The sequence below is a fragment of the Apteryx rowi genome, unplaced genomic scaffold (genome assembly GCF_003343035.1).
Source record: "Apteryx rowi isolate R43461 unplaced genomic scaffold, aptRow1 scaffold_572, whole genome shotgun sequence".
Classification (NCBI taxonomy): domain Eukaryota; kingdom Metazoa; phylum Chordata; class Aves; order Apterygiformes; family Apterygidae; genus Apteryx; species Apteryx rowi.
The window spans coordinates 382172-394714 of NW_020450841.1; the positions used below are offsets into that span (position 1 = coordinate 382172).

The 12543-nt window shown below is 46.0% G+C and overlaps 1 protein-coding gene across 1 annotated transcript in view; it reads left to right on the forward strand.

Moving 5' to 3' along the window:
• Positions 1-10610, forward strand: part of OGFOD1 (2-oxoglutarate and iron dependent oxygenase domain containing 1) — an 11376-nt gene extending 766 nt beyond the window's left edge. The window contains 12 exon segments of the mRNA XM_026082331.1: positions 19-167; positions 260-306; positions 901-1001; positions 1847-1963; positions 2447-2538; positions 4814-4942; positions 5718-5831; positions 6550-6629; positions 6779-7074; positions 8549-8671; positions 9559-9617; positions 10232-10610. Of these exon segments, the coding sequence (XP_025938116.1) occupies positions 19-167; positions 260-306; positions 901-1001; positions 1847-1963; positions 2447-2538; positions 4814-4942; positions 5718-5831; positions 6550-6629; positions 6779-7074; positions 8549-8671; positions 9559-9617; positions 10232-10393 (1469 nt within the window). The 3' untranslated portion in view covers positions 10394-10610.
• The last annotated feature ends 1933 nt before the right edge of the window (positions 10611-12543 follow it).

A 12543-nucleotide genomic window follows, 5' to 3' on the forward strand; every position in this document is an offset into this window, starting at 1 on the left:
CCGGCGGCTCTTTGTTCGCAGAGGCGGCGGCGCTGGAGCCGGCCCCGTTCCGGCACGGCCTGATCCCCGGCTTCCTGGCGGGCCCGGCCTTCGCGGCGGCGCTGCGCGACGAGCTGCTGGGCCTCGGCTTCCGCGGGCGGCGCAACGACCTGCTCTCGCTGCGGCAGGTGGGCCCGCGCCCCGCGCCGCTCCGCTCCCCGCGCCGCCCTGCCGCCGCCGCTAACCCCCGTCCCTCCTTCTTTTCCATGGGCCGCGGCAGTCCGAGGAGCTGCGCGGGAGGCCGGAGCCCCACGTCGCCGCTCTGAGGTGCGGCGCCTTCGCGAGGCGGGCAAAGCTCCCCGCCCTCTGCACCGAAACGCTTCGTTTCTTCGCGGTGTTTCGGGCAGCTGTAAAGGCGGCGCGCGGCGGGGGGGGCTGCTAAAGGCGGGGGGAGGGTCGCGCCGGGGTCTGGCGGCAGAGCGTGGGCTACGCGGGGCGCCCGGCCTCTTCCTGTGCGGCCCCGCTACCCCTCGCGAAGGCCGGCGTGCCCCAAAGCCGTTCTGAGGAACAGCCTCTGCTTCACGTTAACCGACTGATCATTTTCTCCTGAGCACGCTAATCTCATTCGGCCATTAACCCTCATCTCTTGATCATTTACCATTCCGAAATGTTTATCTGTTTCCTGTACAACTAATTTTGTATTTATTGCCTGGGTATTGTGAGTGATCCTGTGAATGTTAGACTTTTCCTGGCCAACTGCTGTAGAGTTTTGCAGAAATACRGTGCCTCTGGCAGAAGTAGTAGCTTCAACTGTTTAAATAGTTGGAGGAGAGGTAATAATAAAAGTAGTTTTAGGCTTCATACCCTTGGTAACGTGCTCTATAAATCAGGAGGATGCTTACCCTGTGCTTGTCTTCCCAGGCACGCTCTCTCTGAAGAATTCCGAGCGTGGCTTTCTGCTGTCACCCAGATCGAACTGGAGCCAACGATCGACCTATCCTGCGCTAAATATGAATATACTGGTCAGTCAGTAAGCGATCCTTTCCCCAAAGCTTTCCTGGGTGTGTAAGAAACTATATTTCTGCAGAAGACCTAATCACAAAGCTCACCACCACCCTTTCCCACTCCTAAGAGGTCCTAGAAGCTATCGCCCAGCACATCAGTCTCAAACAAGAAACAAGCTGAGTCCAAATTATGGAAAAATGATTGCTGTAGTCATGCTGCCAATAGYTTTACTTGGGCCCAGTGTTGTTGCAAGCCCCCCACCTTTTTGGAGACGTTCAGCCAGCGTTTGCTGCCCAACTCCCTGGATGCATGTTTCTATGTAAAGGGTTGTGTGTTCAGATTCTACATGCCACAGTTTAGCTTGCAAAGTCTGATGCTAAAATGTCATCATAGTGAGTCCAGGAATGGGTTACAACTGTAATAGCCTTTTAGTCATGTAAAATTAACTTCTGTTAATTCTACTTTTTTAAAGTCTCTTTGTACAACCAGTTGTTGGTCCAGCTTTTCTGTTCCTGCCCTCCCCCCAGCCCAGCAACAAACCTTCTCAAAGGGCAGTTGTGCATTTAAGAATAAGAGTTTGACTAACTGGTAAACTTRGGGATCTGTTCCTGCTGTGCCCAGTGACAGCAACAGAGGGAGGCATAACAAGAGGCTTAACTTCATAATTGTAATGAAATCTCATAGAAGATAATCTCTCTGGATTAGTGATGCAGACAAGTAAAAATGCAGTTYTTGAGAAGGGCATGTTTTTTCCTGTTATGTCCTTGCAGGGGGCAAAACCGGGAAGCAGCCACTGAAATAAATCAGCTAGTCATRCACATGATAGAAAGGCACTACTGTAGTAAAATTTGTGTAATTGCAGATGTCCTGCTGTGCCATGATGATGAGCTGGAAGGTCGGAGAATTGCCTTCATCCTGTACCTCGTGCCACCATGGGAGAAGAGCGATGGAGGAACACTGGACTTGTATAGCACAGATGGTGAGAGTCACAGATGGTGACTGAAAAAGATGAAGCTTACTTGCTCTCAGCAGCAACTCTCCCTGCGGATGGTACAAGGAAGATTTTTCTCAGTCCAGGGAAGCYGATGTATTGGTAAAATTTGCACCTTGGAAAGAGATGGGCTGTAGCAGTCTTTCCAGACTATGCTAACGGATGACAGCTGAGGAAAAGAAGCTAATAAAGAGGGGAATCCTTTTTTTTTAGCCACTTTTTTGCAGGGCATAGAAATGGAGGCAGGATAGAAATGATGCCAGTAACTGTGCAGTGAGCTTCTAAGCGATGGAGATAACTTCCCTTTCCAGCAACAGAAGTCCGCTGATTCCTCACAGTCTCTTGCTCTAAGCTCTGTCCTTTACAGCCACGTGTTTGACCAGTCACAATGTCATAAAGTCAGAGGGAAATGACAGTTGCTAGTGAGCGCTAAGTCAGATCTTAACCAGAGCATGTTTTCTTCCTCTTCAGAACACTTTCAGCCACAGCAAATCGTCAAGTCATTAGTGCCTTCGTGGAACACACTGGCTTTCTTTGAAGTGTCTCCAGTCTCCTTCCACCAGGCAAGGACCTGCATTTTGTTCATTTTTAAATTCTCACTGTTGTGGTGATTCACTTTGTATGTTATTACAGTCTTGATGGGGAGGGTAGAAGAGAAAGAGAGAAATGTAGCTGGTCAGAACAGACACTCATGTTAAATGCTGTGTGTTAAAGGCTCATGACTATAAGGAGGACAAGAACTGACAAAGCCAACTCTGAACTACAAAATTCCAGCAGTCTAGATTCATCATCTTAGGGGAAGAAGTTCTCATCTATACTTTCTGTCACTGCACTGACAAACCATTGCTGTGGATTTGGCTGTGGTGATAGAAGAGGGCTTTTGTTGCACTAGCTCATGTTTTTCATGCAGATGCCGTGACTTTGCTGGCAGAAATGCTCCCCAGTACGTCACCTTGCCCCAGTAGGGGACTATGCGGATACAGCTGTACTAGCTTGGTAACGCAGATGTGGTGCGATACCCTACAGTGGATGTGCTGATATGGTTAAGTAGCATTTTGTGGCACATAACAGGAAGATGGCTGGAAAAAGCGTGAGTGTAATCTGTGGAACTGCTTCATATGAACACCTGGCTGAAACCTGAAACTCCTGCTTACTTGAGAATGCCATGGACTGTAACAAATAGCTTCAAAGAGCAGGAGACTGGAGAGGAAGAAGAGCAGTGAGTGTAGTGATGTAGGTCAGGCATGTTTGCAGCTAGACTGCTTAGGTTTACTTTTCTGTTATTTWTATTTTATAATTAATTAACAGAAACAACTATTTGGTCACTGCTCTAGTTGTTTTCWGTTAGTGATTTACTCTTGTCATATAAATCCATGTGCCACTTAGCCTTGTGACTGCCTCCTACTGACCTAGACTTAATCCCGTGCATTAGCACCATTCAGAGTCCTGTGTACTGTCTCTGATACTGTTAACACAGGCATTAAAAACTCAGCTGACTTAACTGGGAGTGCTGTGGATCAGAAGCTTCCAGACCTGCACCTCACTGGTTATTCCCAGAGTATCTTTTGAACCATCAAATCATTTCTTTGATCCTTTCATCAGTAAATCGTAGAGCCCACAAATTGCCRTTAGAGGACTATGTCAGGATCAGACTGATACAAAGCCTTCATAGCACATGCCAGCCTTAAATCCCTCTCAGACATTTGGCAAAGAGCATTTAGTCATTAATTCCTAGTAGATCTTTGGATTTTGGCCTTCATGGTGTACACTTCTTAAGCAGATATCAAATAAAGCTTTGGGCATTTGGTGAGCAGAGCGGGTCCCTGGGCTTCTAATAGCAAGCATGGTTTAAGAAGAGCATTTTTCTGTTTTCCATTTCCCAAGCAATTTAGGATTACTGTAGGCATTCCAAGTTAGCTAGCAAACTTTTAATTCAGGCAAGGAGAGGGCCACTACAGCTCCATAACAATCAGTACAAGCCAAAACCTTTTCCAGAATAGGCTCTGTTTCTTCCTTCTCTTCCACCAGACTGTCCTGAAAAACCAGTGCAAGGTCTTTATGTTGCTTTATGTGCAACCAGTCATAAGGGGGTGACTCTCTCTTCATTATTCAGTACAGCACTCTAGAATGTGAGATTGTTTGATTTAGCCCAATTTATATCAGAGCACAATCTGACAAAATCAAGATCTAGCAGTGGTAATCACTGTGCAAAAAACAGCGGTTTCCACAGACCAGGTAAAATACCAGAATAGAGGRCCAGCTCTTAGTCTATTAGATATGTAGACCTTTAACCCAGAGCCAAAGGTGTCAGACAAATGCTCCTCCTGATGGCTTGTACTGCAGCACTTTTTTAAAAAGTAAAAGACAAAATAAGTAGAGCCATACAGCCTGCTGTGGCCATGGATGGTAACTGTTCCCCAGAGCTCCTCATGTGGTTTCRGGGTTCCAGGTTAACCTGTGACAGCTAGTTTTTGCAGACTCTGGTAGCCAGTTCAACAGAACAAATGGAAAAACCTAAAATGCTTTTACTTCTAATAAAATATTTCAGCCTTCACCCTGGCTCTCAGGGGGAGGGGATAGATTCTGTTGGGAGCTTTAAGTGAAAGCTTGGGCTAGGATTCTGGAAATCTACAACAGACTTGAGCAAATCAAACTCTGCTTTAGCCTTCGCTCTCTGAACCAAGAATAATGCACTTACTTCTAGCCCTTGTCTGATCTTTATGTGGTAGGCTCTCTGGAGGCAGGTCAATCTCTTATGGGTCTGCATGGTGCCTGTTACAGCTGGTCCTTAAATGTTATGTAGTCTAAACAGCAGTATGCCCTTCCACTTTGCTCCAGGTGTCAGAAGTTCTGTCTGAGGAGAAGTGCCGTTTGTCAGTGAGTGGCTGGTTTCATGGCCCATCAATAAACAGACCTCCACGCTACATTGAAGCCCCTTTGTCAAGGAGCCCACACATCCCTTACGATGTGAGTAGCAAGCCTAGATCTGCTTACCTGCACTTCCGTGTCCCTGGAATACTTACTTGGGACACATTCAGGCTTGGGGACACTTTAATCTTAAACTTGTTCCATGCTCCTTTTTGTTTCCTGTCCACAAGTTTGTAGCTAGTTAATTTCTTGGATGTTATAGATGGTTTGGGGACCCAGGATGAAAGATACTGGCTAAATGCAGACTCTCCTTAGAAGTAATTGATAAGGAGAGACCACTGAGGATTTTGCCTTTCACTTTGTAGCACAAAACAAGCTAGCTTTGAGGACTGTGTTTGTTCAGCTTTAAGAAGAGAAGGCTGAAAGTTGCAGTCTTCAGCTACCTAATGGGAAGGTATATTGAATTTGGAGCCAGACTCTTCTTGGAGATGCACAGTGGTAGGACAAGAGGCAGTGGGGACAAGTTGCAACATGGGAAATTCCAGGGAGATTGTGRGAATCTTCATCTTTCAAGATGGTCAGAACTCAACTGGACAAGGCCTTGAGCAACCCTGTGCCTGGATCAAGTTGGACCTGCTTTGAGCAGGAGGTTGGAGTAGATGCTTTCTAACCTAACTTTTTCTATGATTCTCTGTCCACTTATGTACTTGTAATAGTGCAGAGAATGCAGCAAATACTCTTACCACAATTAAAAAAGGAAAAGAAAGGTGTGGGTGAGGGGAGGAATACAGGCCTTTGGCCAGTTGGGTGAGGAAGAAGTAGGGAATCCTTTTTACATTTGCAAATCCAGCATTCAAACCCGTTTCCTTTCCAGCATGAAATCTTGTATGAGTGGATCAATCTGGTTTATCTGGACATGGACTCCCAAGCTCAAATCCAGGAGGAATTTGAGGAGCGATCAGAAATTCTCCTGAAGGATTTTCTTAAGGTGAGCCCAGTGGTTCAATCTGATGCAGTCTACCAGAACAGGTCACAGGGCTGGTATGTGCCACATGTCATGCAGACTAGGAAGGGCCTTGCTTGCACAGCTGTCAACTAAAACACCTTCTAGTTTCACTTCCTAAAGGGATGGATCACCTGCTGGCTGCCTGCAAACTGCTGCAGGTGCCCAGCAAATCGTACAGCCTGTGGCTTACACTTTGCATAGGGACATTGTGAATCGCAAACTTTGCTTCAACGTTCTTATTTCTTACAAGAAGCAAAGCAGAAAGATGGAAACACGTGTCATTCTTCCTGCTTCCTAGCACTGAGATGAGCAGAGTATCCTCTCCTATCCCTCAAGCCCTCATGGCTTAGGAGCAAACAGGGAACTCAACACATATGTGAGACAAATGAGAAAAATCATGATTTACTTGAATGGCTTTTCTTCGCAAGTCTGTTTTACCTCTTTACCCATACCTCAGTGAAGCAAACAGCATTCTCACCCAGCAGACAGTCAAGTAGCACTTTTCATAGCCATTAGTCACTGGCATTAGAAAGACATGATGCCCAGCCTAGTGCCCTCAATTCAGCAGTCCTTAAGAGCCTTGAACAAGCTAGAGGAAACAGCTGGGCCTTATCTGGGAATAGAGGGTGGCTGGTTCCAGCACACTAGGGGAGACATGGGAACTAAATGTTAAAGCTTCTGCCCTTTCTTTCTCTACTAGAAAGAGAAATTCCACCTACTATGTGAAGCTCTGGAGAAAGAGGACATCCAGTGGAGTAGCCGGGGGCCATCCAATAAGAGGTAGGGATGCAGCAAGCTGCTGAATGACAACATCTGGCTCCTATTGATCAGGCCAAGCAGGAAGTGCCACGAGGCTGCACTGACTGATATTGTCCCCATGGAAATGTCCTTGTTGGCTATCTGTTGCTGATTCCTCTGCTATCTTTCAGATTGTATGAGATAGCAGAGGAAGACAGTCTCCCTGACATCCTGAAGAACTTCCTGCAGTTGTTACGCTCCGAGGCCTTGTTTCTGCTGCTTTCCAACTTCACTGGCCTAAAGCTGCACTTCCTGGCTCCCTCTGATGAGGATGAAGATGCCGGAGAAGGAAGAGCTGCAGACACTGCTGGACACAGCACTCCCAAACCCAAGCAGGAGGAGACTGAACCACAGGCTGACAGCAATGCCCATCAACAAGACCAGCCTGACAACATCCCTGAAGTGCAAGATGGCGAGACACAGAATGGTAGGTAGGGCAGCAGCAGTGTTGAAAGGACTTGAGCAAAATCCTGGCATTAAAGGATGTCAGCAGTAGAACTTCCAGTAACTTTTCCTGGGACTAGGATTTCACCTTGTACTGCAACCATTTGCACAGGCACCAGCGCCAACATTAGATTCAAAGCATGGCAGATTAGTTAGTCATTAATCACTTTTTTGGGGTAATTGACTAACTAATTAGACTAATGACTAATCATGACTAACCTGAAGATACCATGTTGTAGCAGCATTTTGAACATACCTTGTCAATCTGAAGTCTTATTTAAGGGCAGGACTGGGGGCGTGAGACTTCTGTAGGAGTTGACGCTTTTTTTTTTTTTAATCTAGCTACCCAATAATCTTTTGTCAATAGTTATGTGGCTTTTACATCCACATACTCCTGTTTCATATAAAACAATTCTCGTATGAAAGATCAAAGCAAGTAGAATAAAGTTAGCAGATCAGAAGTAAAGAATTTTAGAATTAGCAAACTGATGCCTAAAACTAGGATTTAACCCTAGCCCTTCAGAAGACGCTGCCACCCTAAATAACCACTTAGTTGTCAGCAATGACATATCACTACTATAAAAGATTAATTTTGGACTCATGCATTGGTGTTGTTTAAGGCAGTGGTTTTGAAGTTTAAGGGTAGAATTCTTAAAAATGCTCATCTTGCGCTCAGTCAAGTCAGTGGACACTGGAAGAAAAGGTAATCAGAACAGAGCGCTACTGAAAATCCCACCCTTAATGCTTACTTGCTAAAAAGGCTTTGTTTTTCTGACTTGCACTGCCAATCATTTTGCTACTTCCATTTGCCATGTTCCCTCTATATGATTTTAACCAATTCTTTCATGTTCTGGCTGTCTTGAATGGCTGTGACTGACTAGCGTATGAGGAGGGCATAGTTTGGGGCTGCATAAGTTGAAAACTGAGCTGTAGCCATAAGAAAAGAAAGGTTTTCTCTAAGTCTGATGTACCTGCCTGGGATAGCACATGAAGAGTGAGTTCAGAGCCATATCCTTCTTCTCTGGAAGCATCTAGTAGTTTCAGTGTACTTTCAGAACAGATAGGTTGCTGGCTTTCGAAGTTCAGAGGTCTACCATAAATCCTCATGAGGATCTGCTACCAACCTGGGAAAAGAGGGGGGGGGTGAAAAAAAGGATGAACTGGCTTAATCCAAAGCACATCAGAGCTCGGATCTCTCAAAGAGCAGATCTTGGCTCCCCTCACACCCATCATGCAAAGGACATAACTTCTTTTCTAGAGGTGACTCTAAGCTAACGAGATCTGTGACTTTATTTTTTCTTCCCTTTACACTTTGCTGGCTCTGGCAAACACAACTTTCGGTGGTGTGAAGAGACAGTACAGGAACTTAGGCCTGCCTGCCTTGAGCTTAGCAGGAGTTAGCTGTAGTGCAGCTTCACTGTTTTCCCTGACTGTTGAGATGTTTGTTCTCTCCATAGGTTCAGGTGCCCCTGTGTGTGCAGGGGAGCTGAGGCGCTGGACCCACGGGCACTATACTCTAGTTCATGACGCCCAAGCAACAGAATTTGCTCTGGACCTGCTCTTTTTCTGTGGCTGTGAAGGTAAGTGGACAAAAGAGAAAGGTGTCGGACTCCCCTTGACAACATATGCTTAAAGGAAGCATTTTTGAATTCTCCACAGTGCTGCAATAGCCAAAGTTCCCCTGCTTTTTCCTATATAGAAAGGTTCTTTAGATTTTATCCTAGTCCTCACTTCTGCAGAAGTAGTTTCAGTAGTCCCTAACACAAAGATTTGGGATTCTGGCCTTCTCTGTAGCTTTGATGCTGCTTCCTCGTAACCTTTCCTGCTCGAGCCAGGAGGTGGCGCGTTGCAGGTCCTCTTGGGGCAGAGGGGAGGTGCCAGTCTCCAAGACCTTTCCACTCCTCACTAAGCAATGGCTCTGGGCAGGGTGGGAGTGTTTGGTGGCTGTATGGGCTCAAGGAAGCGCTCTGTTTTGCCTCTTTTCTCATCAAAATTATCACTTCCTCCAATTCACAAAGCCCAGGATTTTCAAAAGTGACTTTAGGCACATCTAGGCATTTTAGGCTGATTGCTAGCTATGCACAGCTGAAAACAAAAATCTAAAACATAAGCACTTTGGTCAGCACTGCTGGACCAGTGGAGACCAGAATGCGTGGCTTAAACCACCCGAAACATGCCTGTAATTATACCCGAAGCCTTTTACACATCTACTAAGGCAAAGCTGCTCTACATACGGGGAACAGGAAGCCGTGCAGTCTGAAATGGCCTATTTGTGGTAAAAGGCAAATTCAGTACATTTGGTTCAAATTGCTTCCGAACGGAAGAAAAAAAAGTATCCTGGCAGAAGGTAAACTGCTGACAGTCCTGTAGCCAGTAGCTGCGGAGAGCTGGCCAGAAATACTGCATCTCCAGTAGGGCACTCTGGACAGTGCTGAATTTTCTAAGAACCTTTTTCTTCTGTTTTAAGACTGGGATCCAGAATATGGTGGCTTTACATCCTACATTGCTAAAGGCGAAGATGAAGAGGTAAGGAGCTCAGTTCCTAGTTGTAAATTAGATAAAATTAATTGTTGGCGGGGGGGGGGGGGGGGGGGGGGGGGGGGGGGCGGCATGATTACATTTTGTTTTGATGTTAACATAATCTTGAAGGTGCTCAGTATTACTCTGGAGCCTTCAGCCTACTCTGGAGCTTCTTGCCTGAACTGTAAGTTGTGGATGCAGCTCTGGATTCCGCTTCACGGGGCTGCAAAGCTTAAGACTCAGGCCCTGACAGTGCCTAATACAACCTGAACCTGGTGGTATTTTGAGAAGCCTCAAGTAAGACACAAGGCTGTAGCAGGTGTCACGCTTTTCCAGGGAAATGCTTTTTGCTAGTGTCACRTGTAATAGGAGTAATAATGAGGCTGCTGAACAGTAATACTGATAGAAGTCCAGAATCTCTTYAGATGAACCTTGTGGTCTAATAAACGTTGCAGGTTGAGGGGTATTAATATGAAAATGGTGACATCGCTCATTTTCTGATGAGACTTTTGTTCTGATTAGCTTTTGAAAGTCTGTTCTGTCCATTTCCTYCTAGGAATGATATCAAAGCCATTTTTGTGAAACTAATTTCCTGCCTTAATTATTTGTGTGTCTTCTAGCTGTTGACTGTGAATCCAGAGAACAACTGCTTGGCCTTGGTTTATAGAGACAAAGAAACTATGAAGTTTGTGAAATACATCAATCATCGTAGTTTGGCACGTCTGAAAAAGCATCCGAACAGAACAGGATTTTGGGACTTTTCTTTTGTCTATTATGAGTGATGGTGCAGAGCGTGACCATCCTCACCCAGAAAATAGTAGTGATGGCAGTACTGGGTTTTGGATGGGTTCCTGTCCAAAAGCTCAGCTGGAGCTCATCTAAGCAGGTGAACTTGGCTGTTGCTAACTCGATCATACTGTATGTGAGCTGTACCCTACAGAGTGCCATCCAAGTGACGCTTTTGTTAACTATACAAATAGAAATCCACTCACCTTCTGACRCCGTTGTAACATGCGCTCTTGACTGCTTTAACTTGGGGGGGGGGGGTCACTGCCATACAATTCTGACAGCTGCTGTGTCAGCTTTCCAGCTGTTCTCATGGAAATGGTGGGATGAACCTCTAATCTGTCAGGGTGAAAATTATAACTGTGCATAGCCCCAAGCTCATGATTGATTTTAAGAGGAAAAAAAAAAGGAGGTCACTGAAATGTTTCAGACTGTGATTGAGGCAAGTTTTGTTACAAAATGCCGAGGCACATTTTCTGGGGCTTGACAGTATTGACTTTTGTAGTGGCAGAAATAAAAGAGATGCCATGGGAAATAGTAAGTTTTCCAGCTGTACAAGCTGTGGAGTTGGGAAGGAAGAAAGTGAGGCTATAAAGCTGCTTGCTTTGACAAGGGCTTAGCACTGTAACAAGGAGAAAGACTTTGTTATGCTAAATGGTGTGCAGACAGCCCTCCTCCAAAGAATTTACAGGCTAAGTAGCAAGTGAGATAAGAGACCTGCTCCTGTCTCTCCTTCCACYGGTACTTGGAGGGTCCTGTGCCTCAGGTATGAAAGGGTTGTGACTGGTGTCAGACAGAGGAGGTTGGGCTGGTAGTAAGAAGGTGTGGACTCACCTCTTTTTGGCTCGTCATCCACATGCGGTAGGAGGGTTACTAACAACATAGCCTCTGTTTGCATTCCAGTTTTGTCCTGGGGTCTGACAGGGACTGACATGGCTTCTGTCATTGGAGATAGGATGCTCAGATCTTTCCAAGTAGCAGGTACCCAGCTCCTGTGGTAAACAGCATCTAGTAGGTGGCTAACACAGACAGGAAAGGTGGTGGCCTTGATGCTTTCAGTACTGCCAACATGCCTGGCTGACCCACGCTCATTGCAAGTAGGACTTTGCCAAAAGTATCGCCTCTGAGGTATCATCAGCCCGCTAAGTGGTGCTGTTGCAGAACGTGTGCTGACTGCGCTCTTAAGGAGGGCATCTAACTGGACTGCAGAACACAGGTGCTCTAGGCTCATTCCTGGTGTACATATCGCTGCCTAAAACTCACTTTTTTGCACCTGGCAGAACAAAATGACACAGGTGTCTTTTCAGATCACCCAAGCCACATAAAATAGGTCATAGGGGAAAAGTGTTTCATTTCTCCCACCTCCCTCTTTTGGGCTGGGATAACGTTGCTTTGCTTTGGAGTCTGCTACCACTCCAGTCCCAGACATGTTCGCATTGCTCACAGCTGGAGTGGTATAAAACTGTAGCTAGTAGCGTAGTGTGCATTGTAATAACCTCTAGCAGAGGACTAGTAAGCTCAAAGCAGAGCTGGCTGCGTGGGCGCATGAATACTCTCCATCCCTCTCAGTAAAGAAACAGTAAGTACTGAGGGCTAATCTGCAAGACTTCCTTCTGAAACAGGGCTGGGAGCGCTCACGCTATTGAATTTATAGYGGCAACAACCTTCAGCCGCGATGCCAACATACAAGGCTTGAGAAAAGGGAACTGCAGAAACCAAAGTGTTGCAGTTGCTTCCAAAATGAATGGGTGTCTCAACCCCTGGCTAAAGCTAGCACAAGGGGAGAGCGCAGAGACTGGCCTGCAGGACTCCATAGTTTCAGCATCAGGTCAGTCCCAGACTGCGTGTTCAAAAGTAATTGTTTGGTTCTAGCTTTTCTCTCTTTCACTGGTGGGCAGGGAGAACAGCTGAAAAACAGGTCTGAGCTGCTGCTGTGACATCTATGAGATTTTGTCCATATTCTGACACGTTCCCCTAAACCAGCTTCTCTGCATACTGCAGAGACTTTCTTATTCTGTTTTAATGTTCCTCTGCTACTCTTTTAAGCTACTTGAAAAGACAAAGGGGACCAGAAACAAATCCTGAAGTGAGCACAGGACTCCTCTTTGTGAATTGCTGATTTAGGTTCATTTCCGAGGCGCTCTGC